The following is a 19,358-nucleotide window of genomic DNA, read 5'->3' on the forward strand; positions in this document are numbered from 1 at the left end:
CTACTATGGTGTACCCAGCCTTCAACTGGGAGGTTAACAGTTTCCCTGGTGAGATGCATGAGTCCTCCCCTTGTGTCTCTGCAGAAAGTTTGCCTGCTCCTTCTCCTGCCTCACTTCTCAAAGCTCCTCTCTTGCTCTCCCTGAGGTGTGCAAAACACCTGGCAGTAATATGATAAGACAATTCTCACTTGGCAGCTTCCAGTGTTGATGTGCTGTGCACCTCCCTCTACCCTGCCTCCCAGTATCATCATGGAACTGCTCCAAATGCAGCTTTAAACTTGTCCAGTTGCCTGTCCAAATCCCTTGCAACAGAGCAATGGAGATGGAAACTAGCATTTTGAGTTTAATAAGAGGAAATTCAGGGATGTGTACATCTGTGAAACAGCACAGGGAGCAAGAGTTCTTTGCCTGACAAAGTGTGGGCATGAGCTTGAGCACTTTACTATTCAGATCTATATGAGCCATCCTACCTTTAGTAATAGTAAACCTTCCTTAGCCAGCAGCTGATGTCTCTCTGAACAGTCTCTCTGCTCTTGGGGAGCCTGTTTTTGAAGACTGTCTGTATTAAGTGCGAGAAGTAGTACTTTTCTAGGTCTGGAACTGGGTATACTCAAGTGGGGTAGCCAGGAGAGCCAAGAGTACTGTAGTACAAGAGGAATCTGATGTGGAACTTTTGAAAAGACAGTTTAGCAGTATCCAGGTAGTTTAGTAGCAACTGACAGCAGCTGGAAACCCTGTGGGAATTCCCTGAATGGACATACCTCTTTGAAACAAACTGGTTGTTAAAATTACAGCTATTACAACTACTCAGTGCTTGGGAGGGAAAATCCAAAATGCTGAAAAGCCCTGGTTTTGACCTGGTTTTGTAAGAAAGGCTGTCTTTTTACTATAAACAAAAATTAAAGATTACATGAGAAAAAATACACAGGAAGTAGTTAGCTGATGAGTTAACTCAATTAGAGAACTCAATTATTTTCCTAATTCTTTTTGGAATTGAGGTTGTTCAGCCTGGAGAAGGGAAGGCTCCAGGGAGACCTCATTTCAGCCTTCCAGTACTTAAAAGGGGTGTTTAGAAATAGGGAGCTACTTTTTACATGGGCAGGTAGTCATAGGACAAGGGGGGTATGTTTTAAACCAAAAGAGGAGAGATTTAGATTTGATACTGGGAAGAAATCCTTTAATATGAGGGTGGAAGGCACTGGTACAGGTTGCCTAGAGAAGCTGTGGCTGCCCCATCCCTGGAAATGTTCAAGGCCACGTTTTGCTCAGAAGCTTTGAGCAACCTTGGGTAGTGGAAGGTGCCCCTGCCAGGGGTTGGATCTGTGTTATCTTTAATGCTCCTTCCAACCCAAACCATTCTGTGATGAAAATGCAATTCTGTGATGAAGGTGTATAAAATGCTTCAGTTCTAACTCCAGAGCATGCGCTCCTTGCCTTCAGAGCAGGTGTTCTATTTCACTTGACGTAAGGGAAAACAGAAGCTAAACCAGCTTTCAGGGCAGGCATGCCCTGGCTATGGAGCTAACTGGGACAATTAGTTCAGATGTAATTATGCCCTTACTGCTTTTACTTTCTGTGTGGGATCAGAGGTTGGTACTTATGACTGCAGAGCCACTCTAGCACAAGGAAATCACCGTAGAAGAAGAGAGGTAGCCACAACAGTTTGTCTCTTTCTCAGGTTTTTTCCAGGTAGGGATTGTGGGCCATGGTACAAGACAGAGATAAAAGTGGTGAATCAGATTCTTCTGTCCTTTTCACAGACATACCCCAAATGTGCATTCCCTAGTGCTTTGTCATGTCTGAACTTCAAATGCAATAGTGGATGGGAAATTCCACTGTATCCTTTGGGAAACTGTCCAACAATCTTGAGATGGCTTTTTTTTTTTCCTTTTCCCCTCCCTAAAAGAGTAGACTAAATGGTGATGTTGTTTCTCTTTCTAGTCTGTAAATTAGTCCACACACACCAGAGCTATTCCTCTCAACCCGTGTGGTTTACAGCCTTTAAATATCTTGTGTCTTGTATCATGTCCTAGTTACCTGTTAATCAAATTTATATGTTCCTATGTTTTGTTAATTAATTTCTGTGATCATTTGCAATGAGTTCCAGACCTACACAGAGATCTGCAAAGAGAGCCATCAGCTCCAAAGAACAGGCAAAAATCAGAGAGAACTTTTAAACTCAGCTAGAAGAGGCCAGGAGTATTTGTCCACCTTGCCCCATGAAAATCAATGGAGATTTTTGAAAATTTTCTTTTTCTCTGGAGGCCTTCTGGTATCCCCTTTTGGGTCTGAGATAACCAGCCATGGCCACCACTTTCCATAAGTTGCCCTGTGGCTATTGCAGAGAGCTCAGCACCTCTGCTCTTCGACCAGTCACTTTCTGCATTTGCATGTGAAACTAAAAAGACACCAGGTTATTTTGGTGTTACTCTCATAATTCAGGCTTACATGTGGTCTTTGCCTATTCTCAGTCTTTGTGTTTGTTTCCCAGCTCTTACCACCCACTAGATATGCGGTGTTGGTTTTGGTTTTTATCAGCTGCAGTAGAAGCAGTGAATTAGACCCATGTATCATTGTGAAGTAGTAACAGAAAAATTCATTTTTCTTCAGCAGGATGTGTCACTGATGGAGTCTGAAGAAACCAGTGAGGGAGGTACCACTCCCCCAGGAGCCAGCAGCATCACTGGTGAAGCCTGGGATTCTTCAGCTGTGGAAGGAGAGCATCATGCCACTCACATAGCAGCTGAAATGAGCACCAGCCCATCTAACTCTGCAAAGGGACCGGAGCTTAGCATGCCCAAGGACTGCCTTGCTGCTCCAGGGAAAGCAGCAGAGATGCTGGGCAGACCCTCTAACTCTATGCAAAAAGTGCCAGCAGGACTGGAACAAGGCCAAAGGGATGCAGAGCCTCAAAAGGGACTCTCAGAACTGGAAGGAGAAATGCTTTTAGAGGAGGATGGACTGGATTATTCTCTGAAACTCAGGCAATTGGAACTGGTTGACCTGGAAAGCAACCAGGACCCTTCCTCTCACAGCAGAGTCCAGGAGGAGCCAGCCCCTGGCAGCCCCATCCTGCAGGCTGTGAAGCTCAGCACTGAGTTTCCTCAGTGCCAAACAGAACTGGCTTTTCATGGCTCAGACCCTCAGGCCCAGGAAAGTAAATCCCCTTTGGCTGATGCCATTTCTTCTCAGAGGGAGATACCTAAGTGCTTTTTGGTGTGTAAAACTGTTTCAGAAGGACATTATAAGGCTGAACCCTTTCTGGATAACATCTCGAAGGATTCTTTGCAGGAGGTTGATGCTGGTGCAGAGCAGGAGCAAAGCCCCAAAAAGTTGGCACCAGCATCTCATGAGCAGCCTACCTCAGAGGGAGCAGTTGAAGACACAGCTAAACCTTACACTTCTGAAGATGTTCAGGAAAGCTTAAGAGCACCCCAGGGTTTGGAAAAAAATACAGAATCTTCCTCTTCCCATCAGTTGTCTTCCACCTTAACATGTGACAGCCAAATGAGTTCACTACAAGCAGAAGGAAACAATTCACCTGGTGAAACAGGGAATACCATGATGGTCAAAGACCAGGGAATAGTTTCTAAAGAGAACTCATCTGCTTCCAAATGCCTGTATCTAGAAGATGATCACAGAAAAACCAAGGGCAGACCTGCCCCTTCTGCAAAGACTGCTTTCCAAGGAAAGAGTACTTCTAAAAGGACAGAGGAAGTGACTGCTTCACGGCATAAGGAGCCAGATTGGGAGGAGACAGTGTCTGAACTTGAGCAAGAAGAGGAGGAGGAAGAGTACAAAGAGCAGAATCTGCTGGAAGAAGGCAAACCTTTGGAACTCAAAGATCAGAAAAACAAGGAACAAAATGAGCAGGAACAACTGCAGAAGGAAGAGCTCAGACTAGGGGAAGAGCTGAAACTAGAGGCTCTGTCATCAGCTTTTGGGTCAGAGATACGTTCTGTTCCCAGGCATATTGTGGATGTGTGTGGTTTGGAGTATGCTTCCTTGTCTGAGCAAGCAGGATCAGTATTTCCTCCTGGGGAACCTGTCTCTGTGGATCAGCATCCTGGTGAGGACGTGCTGCTGGAAGCTCCTGTCACAGAAGCAGGTTCTGGATGTCAGCCACCTGCTGTCGGCCCTCTGTCCTCAAATAGCCAGAACCCAGGGGGGGAAACTCCACACATGTGCCATGTCTCTGACCAAGCAGGAGACCTGGAGAACTCTGGCTGCTTTTCCATCAGTGGTCAGGATATTGGAGAAGCTCACTGGGATGATAAGACACGATGGGGGAGGGAGAATGAGCGCAGTGATGATCATGGAAAAGCTGTCCAGAGGTTTGATAAAAGAGATGCATCACTCTGTGGAGGGGTGACAGCCCCTTTCAGCGCAGAGAACCCAGAGGCTCTTGTTCCAGTACACCCTTCCTCTGGTACCCGTAACTTGGAGCCACCTGATCACATAGATCTTCATCCTATAACAGAAAAAGCTGAGCTTTGGGATTTCATTCCAGCTTCCCCCTCAGAGATCACCTCAGCAGTGTCAGCAGTGTCTGTTCCAGAGCAGGAGGGTGCCAGAATAGCCTCTGTGACCCCTGAGCAGTGTCCTGGCACCAGCCTGAACAAGTTGCCAGACTCTGCAGGGAAGCCACCCAACCAAGCTGCTCCTGCAAAAGGGTGGAACCCAACACCAGCAGAAACTGCTGTTGTAAGGACAGGTGCAAGGGAGGCCAAGACTTCCCATGAACTCCTTACTTCTGAGGAAGGCTCTCGTGAGGACCTTAGTGGCCCATCTTCTTTCTCTGTAACGTACACGAGCTCCCTTCCTCTACAAGGGGGCTTTCCTGGGGAGAGGAGGTCTGTGGCTAGTATTGCACGACCTCTGGAAGCATCCCAAACACCAGGAAGGACTTCCACTCCCCTGAACCACCCAGAGACAATTCAGCAAATCTCTCCCCAAAAATGTGCCATTATACAAGAAAAAGAAATGGTAGCAGATGTGGATCGTAAAGCACAAGTGCCTTTATTTGATGAGCCTGACTGCAGTTTATACCAAAAAGAGCCTGGATCCAGAATTTCCAGTGTCCTGAGCACCCTAACTTGGCCCTCCGAAGATGATATGGTCCTTACTGTGAACCAGCAAGGACAACCTTTGTCCCCTGTGTCCCACTCAAGCCTACCTCTGGTGTCTGAGCCTGATGCCAAACAGCTTCATCCTCCTTCCCACATCCAAAGGCCCAGTCAAGCTCAGGCCCCTGCACTCCATACAAATCACCTTGTTTCACCTCCAGCCCCTGAAGGTTACCAGCTGCTGGCTCCTGGACCACACTCCAGGCCCCACCTCAGCTGTGGGATGGATGGTGCTAAGCTGGGAGCCATTCACCCTGCTCCAAGCCATCCTCTCCAGACTGCCACCTCAGCAATTGATGCCAACTCTGTGGCCTCTGCTTCTGATGGAGAAAGTCTAGCAGAGAGAGATGACCTTGTTCCAGTGAGTGGAAAGTGGGATCTTGGTGACTCAGGTCCCCATGATACAGAGACTTCTGATGACTCAGGGGTCAGTTTGCTGACCAAAAGTTTTTTGGCTCTTGGAAACAAAATGTTGGTTGATTGCTCTGACACCAGCCCTGAAACAGCAGATCACCACATGGATACAGAGAGTGGAAAATCCTCACCTGACCACCCTTCTTGGCCCTCGTTGGAAGGCCTGATAACATCCCCAGGCTCCAAAAGCAGAGACTCTGCACAGCTCCTTCCAATGCTTGCATTCACCAATCCTATCCACTTCCTCCGGCTCAGCCCTCCATCACCTCTGACCGCCAGAGCAACCTGCCAGGACAAGGAGCTGCGATGGGAGCAGCCTGCAGGTAGCTTTGGTGGGGACTCAAAGAACATCCAGGCTCTGCTGGCAGTCACAGAGAAAACAGAAGCTGAGAGGAGAGTCAGGCAAAGTCTGGAAGGAGGAGAACACCAGCCAAAGGAAGAAAAGGCCAAACATGCACCCTTGGAAAAATCATCAAGTTGGCCAGACAAAAAAACTATTGGGGTAGCTGTGCAGGACCCAGCAGCCAATCAAGAAAACCCAATTAAAAGCCGAGTGAAAACCAAGGACTGGCACCGTCAGGGCCTGAAGAGGATGTCAGTACCACCAGACATCTTGCAGCGTGAGTCCTCTCTTCCATGTCCCTTCCTCCTTCCCCCTTCCAACTTAGAACAGTTATCAAGAAGTAGGATTAAATTAAATAAACAATATGATGGGGAGGCATGAGAGCAGGGAGCTTAGCATGGCTCTTGTGCCTTTCTGGTGATATTCCTTGCTCCAGCCCTACAGCGCTCTCCTATCCTGCCCCAAGCTTCCCTTTCTAGCTGTCCCCTCTTTCCTCTCTGCTGCCCTGTGTATCCTGCTTGTTCCCTTGAGTGATGCATCCTTGAGGGATGCACTCTGGAGCTCAGTCTCCCCATTCCACACTAATACCTGCTGCAGTAAACTTATTTCATGGATCCCTGAGGCAGTAAAGAAGAGCCATGCACACACCCTCAGTAGCCCATATATCTTATCAGGTGTTTATTTGCTGCCTCCCCTATTTTTGCAACTGGCATTTTTAGGTTCTCACTTGACCTTCTGAAAAAGATGATTTTCCTGTGAGCGCAGGATTTGAGAGTACAGATAAGAATGGAAATTTGTCAAACCCAAGGTCCCAGTGTGCACAGAAGTCAAATCACTGATGTCACAAGTGGAAAACATGCATCGTCTGTAAAGCAGCTCATTCAGCAATACTTGCTATCAGGATGTGTATCTGTTCTTTACTATATCTTACGTGAACTTTAAATAATTACTTCCTTTTAGTTCTTACTTTAGTCTATTTTTGAAGCTCTGAAATATGCTGTATTTTTGGCATAGGGGAAAAGGAGGGGGATATCGAAGGGTGTAAAAGGTCTGGCAGAACTTGAATCTCAAGATTTGTTAGCATGTTTGACCTGTAATTTCTTGGTCCCAAATTTTAAAATATTCAAGGCAAGAGTACTGTCTTTCCCCTTATCCATAACTGCAGTTCAGTCTTTGGGCTTTCTTCCTTTTTCTGATTCCAGTTATTTCAGATTTAGAATTTCTTCATACCTTATTTGATTAAATCCCTCACAAATCAAAAGGACTTCTCGAATTTTACGCTTTGGCTCCACTGATCTCCTGATGCCTGGCCCTAGTAGCTGAAAGTGTAAGGACAGCACCAAACAGGGCACACAGGCAATGCCCTTGCTTGCATAACTGGAGAGAGAAGCTCTTAGAGTTATTGTTGCTGCCTAAAATGTCAGCCTTTTTCTTTGTGTGAAAAGTAAATGTGGCAAACAGATGTAAAGTGTAAGTAATGTCTAGAATTATTAAAACCAGAATGTTTCTGACCCAGAAATAAATGCCACGAGGGCACCTGTACTCCAACTCAAGACTGCCACTTAGGTGGGGTATAGGTAAGTGGTATCTGTGTGTCATTTGGATTGGAGATTAAGTCTAAAAATTGACTGATGTGTTTGCTTTCCAATTGTTTTCTATGCAGAGGTTTCTTCTGTTCCTTCAGAGGAAGAAGCTCACAAGGCACACAGGGTACCACCAGTCAGCTCAGAAACAGTTATAATGCGGTAAGTCTCTCAAAGACCCTTACAATTTGTCCCAATCCCTGTGCAGCACGGATACCTCCATTATTTCTGAGTTACTAAAGATGATGATAAGGAGTGGAAAACTTTAATTAAGTGCCATAGGCCTGTGTTTCAGTCTGTGCTCTCTTGAAGAGAACTCTACTGCAATAGAGGTATTTCTGTGCCTTTAGGACAGCCTTTCCATTAAGCCAAACTTTTCCCTTTGTGTCAAGTAAAGTTCGTGGAGCTTGAGCTTTTTGGAAAATAAGAGGTCCCTCTTGTGACAGAGCAGTTTCTAAGGTTTGGATAAGCCTTCTCTGGTGCTGTGCCCTTCATTCACTCTGTGTTTTGAAATCCTTATTCCTTGGCAGAGAGAAGAAATCTGCAGACACAACAGAGAACTTCAAGCGCCGGCACTCCAAACTGATCAACTCCTGTAAGTACCTCCTGTCTGGGGTGCTGTGGCAGTGCCCTCTCCACCAGCATCTTTCACCCTTGTGGTGAGCACAAAGGAGAGGGATTCTTGCCACGTGGTGGTTGTGAGGATGTAGTGTTAGAGAGCAGGGAAAGCAGCTGGAATCCTGCAGTACACTCAGGCAGCTGGGGAGCTTTGCCTGAATTTGGCTGTCCCAGTCCAGGGCAGAGTTTTCTCTATGTTGAGAGCAGAGGTTGAGTTGCTACTACAGAAAAGATAAATGTATGTATTTTTCTCCACAGCAAGATTACTGTATCAGGAGTACAGTGATGTGGCTCTGAACAAGGCCATCCAAAGCCAAAAGAGAGTGGATTATCCAGAGGATATAGAGTCAAGTTTCCCAAGTTCCCCGAGGCTACGGAGGAAAGTGCTGTCTCCCCAGGACTCATATTTGCAACGTCTGTCAGTCTCATCTAATGCATCCCTCTGGCAGGACATCCCCATGATACGGGGCAGCAGAATACTGCTTAACATGTCCCGTGAAGAACAGAGGCTGCAAGAGGTATGGGGCAGATGTGGCAAAGTAAATGGGTGGTCTTGTAGTCAAGAAAGAGTCTCTGGAAGGAGGGTTAAAGCACAGAGCAAAATCTGTGACGTGGGAATGCAGATAGTTGAGGCAGAGGTCACTTCTACTCCTGGAAGCAGCATGGGGTGTGAAGCAGAGCAATGCTGAAGTGCTGAATTTTAGAGAAAGGCAGCACTGAAGGATGGGCTCTGCACTGTATAAATAACTCCAAGAAAACAGACATGGGGAAAAGTGGGAACATGATAAGGAGTTTTGAGTATACTCAATGCAAAAGGGTGTGTTAAAGTGGAAGACTTGCAGTATTCTCCCATACATAAGCTTGTGAGAAATGCTAATAAAACCAGACTAAATTCTATTTTCTGTGGTAGAATATGAGTTTGGCAAATTGGCCTGTGTGAGTTTAGCAAATTGACCTGTGTGAGCTGCAGGGCTGAGAGGAGACTGGGAGATGTATTGATTCAGCACAATGGTACAGAGAAACTGGGTAGAGAAAATGAGAGGATCTGAGAAGTGGACAGGAGGACTCAGGTGAAAACAACAGCATGGGAAGTGTGATGAAGGAGAAAAGGTGTGTGGTACGGATGCTGGACTTTATGGGAGCTTGTGAAAGTGGTGTTGAGGGGAAATAAAAAGTAAAATGGAAGCAAGTAGCTATTTTTAAGTCATAACACAAGTCTGTTTTTTAAAGAAAGTCTGTAAGTGCATGCTTGTCCTTCCTTTCTAAAGCCTTTCTTCTGCAATTACACGCTCCTTGCAAGATGTGCTGGGAGGTTTTCCTGCTTTGCTCCGTTTCCTCTCTGTAAGTCTTCACAGACTTGTGCACTGATGCTGTGCTCCCTTGTTTTCTCTCCCAAGGCCAAGTTTGAACTGATAATATCTGAGGCTTCCTACCTGCGCAGTTTGAATGTGGCAGTGGATCACTTCCAGCGCTCGGCAGAGCTCCAGGCGATGCTCACCAACCAGGAGCGCCAGTGGCTCTTCTCCCGCCTCTCTGACGTGCGTGATGTCAGTGCCAGGTAAGACGTGGCCCTGTGCTTCCAGGTCTAACAGGCACGTGGTGCTTCCATCAGGAACGTTTCTCACTCCTCTTCTGCATGTTCACTGTTCAAGGCAGATACAGCACCTAGTGATGACACACAAACACTGCCTGGAAAGGAATATTCACCTTTTTAGGTGACAGGGCAGTGTGAATTTCAGTGTTGAATCCCAGATATTATGGGTCAGTTGTGCACAGAGCTCACTGCAGGGGATCAAAATGGTAATATAACCTTGTGCTGCTTCTTTCAACTACAATTAAACTTGACTAACTAGACCTCAACCCAAACCAGCTCCTGCCAAATACAAGACAAAAGGGGCAGCTGCATGAGCCTTGATGAAAAGTGGGGGGGGAAAAGGAAAAACAGTAAGTTACAACCATCACTTGACAGAAACTAATGTGAATCAATAGAGCGTAATTCATGAAATGTGAACATGACCCCACATGCAAGGAAGCCTGTATGTTGTAGGATTTTGTTCTGTTTTTCCTCCTGCAAGGCTTGACTACATAAATCACTTAGCTGGTGAGGTTTGCTGCTATATTTTCCATTTCTACCAGCAAGATTATTCTGGTGAGGTCTTAGTTTTCAGCTGTTTCCTGACCTTGCCTGTAGAAGCATGACCTCTCAAGAATAGAGGTCTTTTGACTCTGCTTTTTCCTTGCTGATACCAAGCCCTATATTGTCATTATCCAGACCTTACACTCTCTCTAGAACTGAAGAGCTGTCTTGTGCTTGTCTGTGGGCTGTCAGGGTTTTAGAAGACTAAACGACACTGATATTTCCCTCTCCTTTTTTGGCATCACATCCATGTGCTGCAGTTTCCTCTTTGACTTGGAGGAAAAATTTGAAGAGGACATGTTCACCTTCCGTGTGTGTGACGTGGCTCTGAAGCATGCCCCTGACTTCCGCCGGGTGTATCTGCCATATGTGACAAATCAGACATATCAGGAACAAACCTTCCAGAGGTTACTGTAAGTTTTTCTCATTTCCTGCACCCTTCTCCCCCTTACTTCCATGAATATTGACTCTTTCAAACAATGGGCAATACTGCAGGAATGGGCTGTTGAGTATTGCTCTTGCTACACCGCCCAGAAGAACCTTCCTCAGTTCAGTGGCATTTGGGACAGCAGGACAGAGCTCCTGCAGGCTTCTCTCCCATAGCATTGGAGAGGAAAATAATATGTAATATCTGGTCTTGTTGCAGGCTGCTCTTTGTCTGCCCTCTACTGAAAAGAGCAAAAGTGACCATGCTGGATAATGGTTTTCAGTCTTGGTCACTGAGAACCACAGTGTAAACCACCACTGTCCCCATGAAAGGAGCCCTGCTGATAGAGGGAGTTGAAATGTACATGTTACTTCTGGGTTTTAGTCCAGAGAGCTGTGGAAAGAGGATAGAGATAATAACAGCTGTACTGCTACCCTGTAGCTGTTAGAAACCCATAGTTGCTCTTCAGCAGCAGAGTGGTGAAGTTTCTTTACACCTCTTGCCCCAGGGATAAAACCTGACTGTTGGGAGTACTTCAGTATTCTCTGAAATCTGATACTAGGAAGGTTGTTTATTTACTCTGACACCTGGATGTCTTTTTTTTTCTTTGTCACTCCCACAGAAATGGAAATGCAGGGTTCCAGCAAGTCCTGGAGAGACTGGAAAGTGATCCAGTGTGCCAGCGCCTCTCACTTAAATCCTTCCTCATCCTCCCCTTCCAGCGCATCACTCGACTCAAACTCCTCCTACAGGTAGCTGTGGTAATTCTCTGCCTTCCCTCAAGTTTCCCTCAAGCTGTGTCTGGAAGTAGCTGAGGGATTTGGGAAAGGGGCTCATCCTGGAGAAAAGGAGGCTCAGGTGGGACCTTGCGGCTCTGCACAACTCCCTGACAGGAGGGTGCAGCTGGCAGGAGGTCAGGCTCTGCTCCCAGAGAACAAGCAACAGGGCAAGAGGAAAAGGCCTCAAGCTGTATTAGAGAAGGTTCAGGTTGGACGTCAGGAGGAATTTCTTCCCAGAACGAACTGGGAGGCATTGGGTTGGGAGCTGCCCGGGGACATGATGAAGTCCCCATCCCTGGAAGTGTTCAGGAAATGATGGATGTGGCACTGCGTGGGGCACTGCTGTTTGTGAATCATTTAGGGCTTTGTTGTGACACTACTTTAACTGTACCCCAATAAAGAATTAATGGAGTCTTCTCAGAACATGCTGATTTCCATTTTAATGGATTTTCTGGCTTCCTGCTAGGAAAACAAAGCAAGGTTTCTTTGGCTGCCCTCTGGAAGGCAGTCTGTGTCTATGCTTTGCCTGCAAATTTGACTAATAAAGAGCCATGCAGAGAGGGAACCAGCCAGTCCCTAAAGAATTAATTTTGAGCTCTTTCTATGAAATTCTTCTTTTTGATTATTTGAGCTTCTTTTTAACAGGAGAAAAGGACAAGTCTGTTCTGTTCATACATTCATTTGTGGTTAAGCTAGTGGTTGCTTCCTATGCCATATAACTTCTATGTGATAATTAATAGAATTTAGATATACAGGAGTCACTGGTCAGTATGACTTAACAGTGACATTGTGCATCTCAATTTTTTGGCTTTCTTGTCTCCACATGTCATCAGCTATTTCTGCTTTATTATTTATTGTACTCTTCAGTGGTTTTAATGTCCACCTTTCCCTGTTTGCATTGTGAAAATCATCTTTTCTCATACAGAATATCCTGAAAAGAACTCAGCTTGGGTCTGAGGAGGAAGTGCAAGCAACGCAGGCCTATGATGCACTTGAAAAGGTAAAGGTGCCTACCCTTTCTGCACCTTCTCTACCCTACCTTTGTCTCTAATTAATTATCAGCTCCCACCCTTGTCTCTGCAAGAAAATCTTGCTTTATAAAACCCCAGAGCATTACTCTATTGCATCCCTTCCTCTTATCCTGTTTATTATAGAGACAAGGTTTAAAGTTTTCTAGGCCAAATGGTTATCTAAAATTTGTACAGCTTCATAAGGTGGATTGTTCTGTCTAGTGATGATTTGACCTTCCAAAGGAGAGCCACCAGGATGGTGAAGAGCCTGGAGGTGAAGACAAAAGGAGTGGCTGATGTCACTGAGACCAGAGCTCACAGCAGTTCTGCAGCTTCCTCATAAGGGAAGGGGAAGAGGAGGGGCAGGCCCTGATTTCTGCTCTGTGTGACCAAGGACAGGACCCAGGGAATGGCTGGAGGTGTGTCAGGAGAGGGTTAGGTTGGATATCAGGCAAAGGTTCCTCCCCCACAGGGTCATGGGGCACTGAACAGGGTTACCAGGGAATGGTCACAGCCCCAAGGCTGCCAGAGCTCCAGGAACATTTGGACAATGCTCTCAGGCACAGGGTGGGATCGTTGAAGTGTTTGTGCAGGGCCAGGAGTTGGACTCAATGATCCTTATGTGCCCGTTCTAACTCAGAATATTCTCTGATTGTAATATATACTTTTTTTGCAGGAGGATGCCTAAGGAATTGTCATGCTGACACCTGAGGGGCTCCTGGGAGTAGTACAGATCCCACTATGAAGTTCTGCTCCCACCTCACTGTTTATCTGTTTTCCTCTGCAGCTCATCAAGGATTGCAATGAGAATGTCCAGCGCATGAAGAGCACTGAAGAGCTGATCTACCTCAGCCAGAAGATTGAATTTGAGTGTAAGGTGAGCTCATTCATTCCCTGGGCCTTGCTCTAGTATTTTCTGTCTTTCCTCACAAAGCCACTTTTTGTTCTCCTCTCAGATATACACAGAGCTGTTGAACCAGAGCATCATCCACAGGCCAGCTCTTCATCAGTGCTTCCCTTGCCCAATCATTCGTCGGCCTTCTCATGAAGGTGCCTGCCATGACTTATACTTTTCCAGCTGGAGAACTGAAAGCACAATTCAAGAGAAAAGCAAAAATGGAAATCCAAAACTCACAGGGACCCTTTTTATTGTGCATAAATTTTTATTTTTGTCTTGCAGATATTCCCACTCATCTCACAGTCGAGGAGACTTGTGAAATGTGGTGAGTTGACAGCACTGGACTTCAACAACCTGAGTCCAAAATGGAAAGTCACCACCCGGCCCATCTACCTGCACCTTTTCAATGACTGTCTGCTCCTGTCGCGGCCCAAGGAGTGAGTGCTTCAACACAATTCTTGCTGCCCCTTCTAAAATACCCATCTCTTTTGGGGTCTGTGCTTTGGTGACAGAGTCCTTTCCCTCTGCCTGCCAGCAAGTGGCAGTCTTTGTCAAGTCACTCTCCTGTCCCAACCTGATGTGAGTATCATGCAAGTATGTGGAAATTGATAGTCCCAGTGCTTAATTACATATTGTAATACAAAAACATATCTTGTGGTCCCTAGCACAACACTTCGATTCTGCCTTTGCGTCTCTACAATGTGAAACACTTAAACAGTAACCATTTATTCTATTTTTACTTGGTAAATAATTTCTTCCTAAAGCAGTTTGAGGACTAGTAAATGTGGAAATCACTGATTTGTCAAGAGAGTTGTTGGTTAGTTGTGTTGGGGTTTTGAGGGTGGTGGGTTTGTTTTTATGCTGTAAGCTATCAAACAAAATTCTGACAGGACAGAGCTTAGTATTTCTACCCTTTTCATTAAATCCCTTCTCTCTCTTCTTTGGTCTTCTGAGACTTCTAACAAGAGCACTGCTTAGGATATGTGAAGCAGATTAAGACTCATTAAAAGGTTTTTGCTTTCCTGCAGACTACGTGACTCACTATGTAACCCAAATCACCTTAAAACTCTCACCTTGTTTCGTTCCTCCCGTTCACCTGCAGGGGTGGACGTTTCGTTGTGTTTGACCATGCTGCTTTCTCATATGTGCGCGGGGAGAAGTGCGAGATGAAACTCCACGGGGCAAACAAGAATCTGTTCCGTCTCTTTCTGCTTCAGAATAACCAGGGGAAAAGAGTGGAGTTCTTGTTTCGGACAGAGACACAGTAAGAGCTCAAGTTTACCTTTGGTATATCCTGTTAGCATGGCCAGACACCTCCTAGTAGCCTGATGGTTGTCCCTCAGCTATTCAAATGCTGAAATATCAAATGCAGCTGCTAAGCAGAAGTCTTGAAAAGCATCCTCTTGCTACAATTATTTCCTTGTGAAACACCTTCCTCCTCTCTCATCATAGCTGCTTATACAATACTACCACATTATGTCATACCATCAACCTCCAAAAATGGGAAGTTTTGCCTTTCCCACCTCCTTTCTCAGCTTCCCTTTTGTGAGCAAACACCCCTCCACCCCATTTCAGTCACCAGACTGACGTCCCTCACACTGAATGCTGATACCTGTTCTGTGCTGTTTTCCAGCAGTGAGAAGCTGAGGTGGATCTCTGCTTTGGCTCCTCCACGGGGAGAACCGGACCTCCTGGAATGCCCTGGTGAGACTGCTCTGCTGCTGCAGCAATGGGGGTGGGCTGGCTCACAGGAGTCACAGGCACTGTGAGGTGGGGCACCCCAGAAGGATTCCAAGGCAGAATATTTGGGGTTTTGTAGATGAAGGACATACTCATGGGCTTTCCCTCAGTGCTGGGTGCTGCCATTTATTGTACATGTTTAAATGCTTCATTTTAGATGAAGAACTGCAGTGTTCCTACCAGTTCTCTTGCTTTTTATTTGGCAGTTCCTTATTCTCCACCTCCTCTGGAGCTGATGCCCACAGGTTTACTGTTGCTTTCCAATATATCAATGTGATCTTTCCTCCCCTTCAGATGCACCACAGGTTCAGTGCATAAAGACTTACAAGGCTCGGGAAAATGATGAGCTGGCTTTGGAGAAGGCAGATATCATCATGGTTATGCAGTACAGCAATGATGGTGAGCAGAATGAACAGTGCCTTAAACTGTAGGATTGAGAGGGCAGAGGGATTTTTCATCTTCTTCAGTATGCTTTATTTGAAAGCTGAAAGAGGATCTTTTCCTTTGCTCTTAGGGTCTTTTTGGAGGGGACTTTTTTTATGGGAAACAATGAAAAAAACATGTGACTTTTGCCTCATGTTGTGCTTTTCTCCACACCACAGGGTGGATAGAAGGAGTAAAACTCTCAGACCGGGAGAGAGGCTGGTTCCCCTCGGAACACGTGGAAAACATCTCCAGCAAACACGTGCGGCAGAAGAACCTGAAGGAGGAGCAACGGGTGAAGAATGCCAAGCAGCAGGTCTTCTGCAAGAAATAAGACTCTGTTTGGACCTGTACAGTCTCCCTGCTGTGGGGAAACCATGGCTTTTCTATTGTGCCTCAGAAGAAAGGCCTCTGCGAAGAGCATAATACACAGCACTTTGACAGGACCAGGTGCTTTTCGCCAAAGAAAGCGGGAATTCAACCAGGAAAAACTTCCTCTGTGTCAGCAGGACTACGGCAGCAAGAGGAGGGATAAAGGTTGCATGTATTGCTTGCTTTGTGGTAGTAGGGAGGGACTTAAATTGGACAGAGGTCTGGGGTCTGGACTTCTGAAAACATACTCCTGGTTTTGCCACTGACAAGTTGCAGGACCTTATGGAAGTCACTTCAGAGTTCTGCCCTAGTTTTGCCATCTGCAAAATGGGGGTAAACTTACCTACCTCACTGCATGTTGTGAGGCTAAATTCACTAGTATTAGCAGCCTGAGAGCTTCGAGTTCCTGAAAAGGAAGGTGCTAAGTGCAAAGCACAACAGAGCTGAGGAGAATATTCTGTTGAATATCCTCTGGATACCTTCATGGTGTTGATCTCCATAGTGTAATTTCCATTTAGGGCAATTTATGTATTAGATCATGCAAGTCTACAGGGGTTTAGATAGGCAAATATTTCATTTTACCCAAATGCTGTTTAGAGTCCTTGACAGCATTACAAAATCCGTTGGAATTAAGCAGAGTTTCCAGAAGCCACTGTGATGATTTCCCCCACATAAGAAGTATCATGCTGAGAAATGTGCTTCCAAAAGGTCACCTCTCTTCTGAACAAGCATCCCACCACTTTTTTTTTTTTTTTACTCTGCCTTTCCCTGGAAGATCAGTAACTTTTGACAAAGATTTCTATTTTGTGTTGGTACACAGCCTGTACAAAATAACCAAATAACCAGGATTAGGTCCATGCAGTGAAGTGGCACTTTACTGTTGCTCTTACTCTGATTGCTGATGTGGTATTGCATGCACCATTTTGCACACTTATGGAGAACACTGAGATATTTAGCCACTGTAGATAAAAGCAAAATATGCACCAGGGTCTTTGTTCTTTTTAAGGACTCTCTGGTTTTAAGTCCAGTTTACATGCATTTGTGCAGAACCTGTCTGTTTGAGGATATACCTTCAGGTGTAAAATACTGTTTCTGTGTTCAGCTCAGTCAATGCAAGATCAAGTTTAAGAATCAATACACCAAAGAAAGCCACGTGTAGCCTCTTGCATTTAATGTATTTGAAGAATTAGTTACCTTTGTATCTCCAACTTTCTGTCTCTATAACATTCTGCCTTTAAATCCCATTTACATTGTATCTAGAATAGTTTATTATGGCCTATTTATATCAATAATTTTAGCTGGATTAAAAGAAAAAAGTTGCTTTTAGTCCTAATAAACTCATGCACTTCTCCAGTTAAAAAGCTTTCTGCTTGCCTAGTTACTTAGGTTTTCCTCTCAAGTGTAAGTAATTCAATTTACTGAATACACATGCAGTATTTTTTGCTATAATTTTCCTTTCTAAGTGACTGTTAAGTACAAACAGTTCTCTTTAGCAGAGGGAGTGATGAAAGCTGGGTTTATCCAGCCTTAAGGTTCTTCAGTATTATCCCTAGCCCTAGAGAGCTGATGCTGCAGCTCTTCCACAGTGGTGTTAGTCATCCATAAGTGAAGGTAAGCTGAAGGGATGAACTACAGAAAATGTGAGTCCAGCCCACTAGAGCAGAAGGACAGGACCCAGTTATTCAACTTTTAATCTATGGTCAGACAACAATCTGACCCCCCAAAGGACTGGAGCTGTTCCCAAGCTAAGAGCCAAAGCAGAGCTCTACCTCAGACTCACAAGAAGGGTTATAATCTTCCATAAGACCCAGAATATTCAGACATCCCAAAAGCCTGCTTGTCCCAAGCTGTCATGAATTTGTGCAGTTTCAAGTCCCCAGGATTGTCAGTGTCTCAGGTGGACACAAAATGCTGCCATGGGATCAGTTCAGCTGTTAAGGTCATCTCACACAGGCAGTTGAGGCATCCCACATCCACTTCAGCTTCATCCAGGAGGAGCCAGCCATATATATTCCCATTCTAAATTAGAAGTCATCTTGTTCAACACCTCAGGTTGAGAGTTCTTTACTCTTTCAAACTCTGCTCTTGAAAGCAAGTAGGCAGATTGTTCATTAGAGCTTCCAAAAGTGGTTTCTATGCTTAAGTCCGTATGTTGTTAAAATTCCACTTGACATAGGAAACTTCAAGGTTACCGTTGTCATGATTGACAGCACTTCTATACTCTTTTTAACTAGTTGGATCAAAGGTTAACTGGTCCCTGTCACAAATACAGCATTTATTTCCTGATGTCAGGCCTTTGTATGTTGAAGAGCATTTAAAGGTCAGCTTATGCTTCTAAGAACAAGTGCTTATACCTCGGGTTACTTTGATTTCTTACATTTCAGACAGGCCTCAACTTCTCACTATTTAGTTAAACTTTTAGCCCCAGCACCATCCTGCCACCAAAATCCATAAAAAAATCTACACTGAAACTGATTGACATATCTTTAATTTGTACAAACTTAATCAAACTAGTACAATATCCCTCCCAACTGCACTTCACAATACATGAATCAAGTTAGGAGAATGCCTATTTTGTCCTATGACAGTCTTAATTGTGCCACAATTTCTCCCCACATTATCTAATGTGGATTACCTGATTTACCAGAAAATCAGTTTTAAACAGAAGCATAGGTATGTCATGAAAATCCCAACACTTTCCTAGTATTTGCAAAGATTTTGTGAGAGGTGCCGCTGTATCTTTCCCAGGAACCTGTGGAGACTGACACAAAGTGTATCTGGACAAAACAAATTCAGGATTTCTGAAAAAAAGAAATAATTAAAGACAACCCTCAGAGTGCAGTTACACCAATTTCTTTTTGTGAAAAGGACAGTAATGAAGTACAAGCATGAGCTGCATTTAAAAAGTTTTGTTGAGAAGCTGAGAAGTCAGGGTGTATGTCTGAAAAGTCAAATTTTATGACTGCTGACATTTTTCATATAAAGTAGTTTAAAATACATACAAGTATAAAGTAGTTTAATATATGTAAGTGTATATATATATATATATATATGGTTATATATATATCTACATATCTACACATATATGTATGGCTCAAAAAACCCCAAAAAACTCCTAGTGCTGGAGACCTGTGATGGTTCCTCCTCAAGGAAAACAAAGCATTTTCCTAAGTTCTTATTACTTTCACAAAAAAGGTGATATTAGGACCAGAGTTCAGTAAATAAACACAACCTTGCTCAGAAACAACTTTAAAGCAGATAGTGGTTTTTGTCTTTGCATTTTTTTCTAATATTGAAGATGTCCCATGACCCTCCAAGATGTTGTGTCTTGTCAGCTGAATCTTGTTAACAAATTAAATGCCATTTTAGCCACAACTTCTTGCAGCTGATGGCTGAACCAGGTGCACTGTTAGACCTATTATACTGGCTCCAAAATGTTGGCACAGATCTTTCAGCTTACACTCGTTTAACCTGATGAAACGATTCAG

At 44.7% G+C, this 19,358-nt stretch overlaps 1 protein-coding gene across 1 annotated transcript in view; it reads left to right on the forward strand.

The window, feature by feature from the left end:
• ARHGEF5 (Rho guanine nucleotide exchange factor 5) overlaps positions 1-17,209 on the forward strand; it is a gene marked incomplete at its 5' end in the record, with an annotated part of 35,388 nt that extends 18,179 nt beyond the window's left edge. The window contains 14 exons of the mRNA XM_084205452.1: positions 2,611-6,160; positions 7,547-7,628; positions 7,997-8,061; positions 8,343-8,602; positions 9,482-9,642; positions 10,482-10,634; positions 11,271-11,400; positions 12,353-12,427; positions 13,225-13,314; positions 13,618-13,772; positions 14,438-14,599; positions 14,969-15,039; positions 15,370-15,474; positions 15,678-17,209. Of these exons, the coding sequence (XP_084061578.1) occupies positions 2,611-6,160; positions 7,547-7,628; positions 7,997-8,061; positions 8,343-8,602; positions 9,482-9,642; positions 10,482-10,634; positions 11,271-11,400; positions 12,353-12,427; positions 13,225-13,314; positions 13,618-13,772; positions 14,438-14,599; positions 14,969-15,039; positions 15,370-15,474; positions 15,678-15,832 (5,214 nt within the window). The 3' untranslated portion in view covers positions 15,833-17,209. The remainder of the gene's footprint in view (positions 1-2,610; positions 6,161-7,546; positions 7,629-7,996; positions 8,062-8,342; positions 8,603-9,481; positions 9,643-10,481; positions 10,635-11,270; positions 11,401-12,352; positions 12,428-13,224; positions 13,315-13,617; positions 13,773-14,437; positions 14,600-14,968; positions 15,040-15,369; positions 15,475-15,677) is intronic.
• Positions 17,210-19,358: the final 2,149 nt, after the last annotated feature.

The sequence above is a fragment of the Fringilla coelebs genome (genome assembly GCF_963513975.1).
Source record: "Fringilla coelebs genome assembly, chromosome: 5".
Classification (NCBI taxonomy): domain Eukaryota; kingdom Metazoa; phylum Chordata; class Aves; order Passeriformes; family Fringillidae; genus Fringilla; species Fringilla coelebs.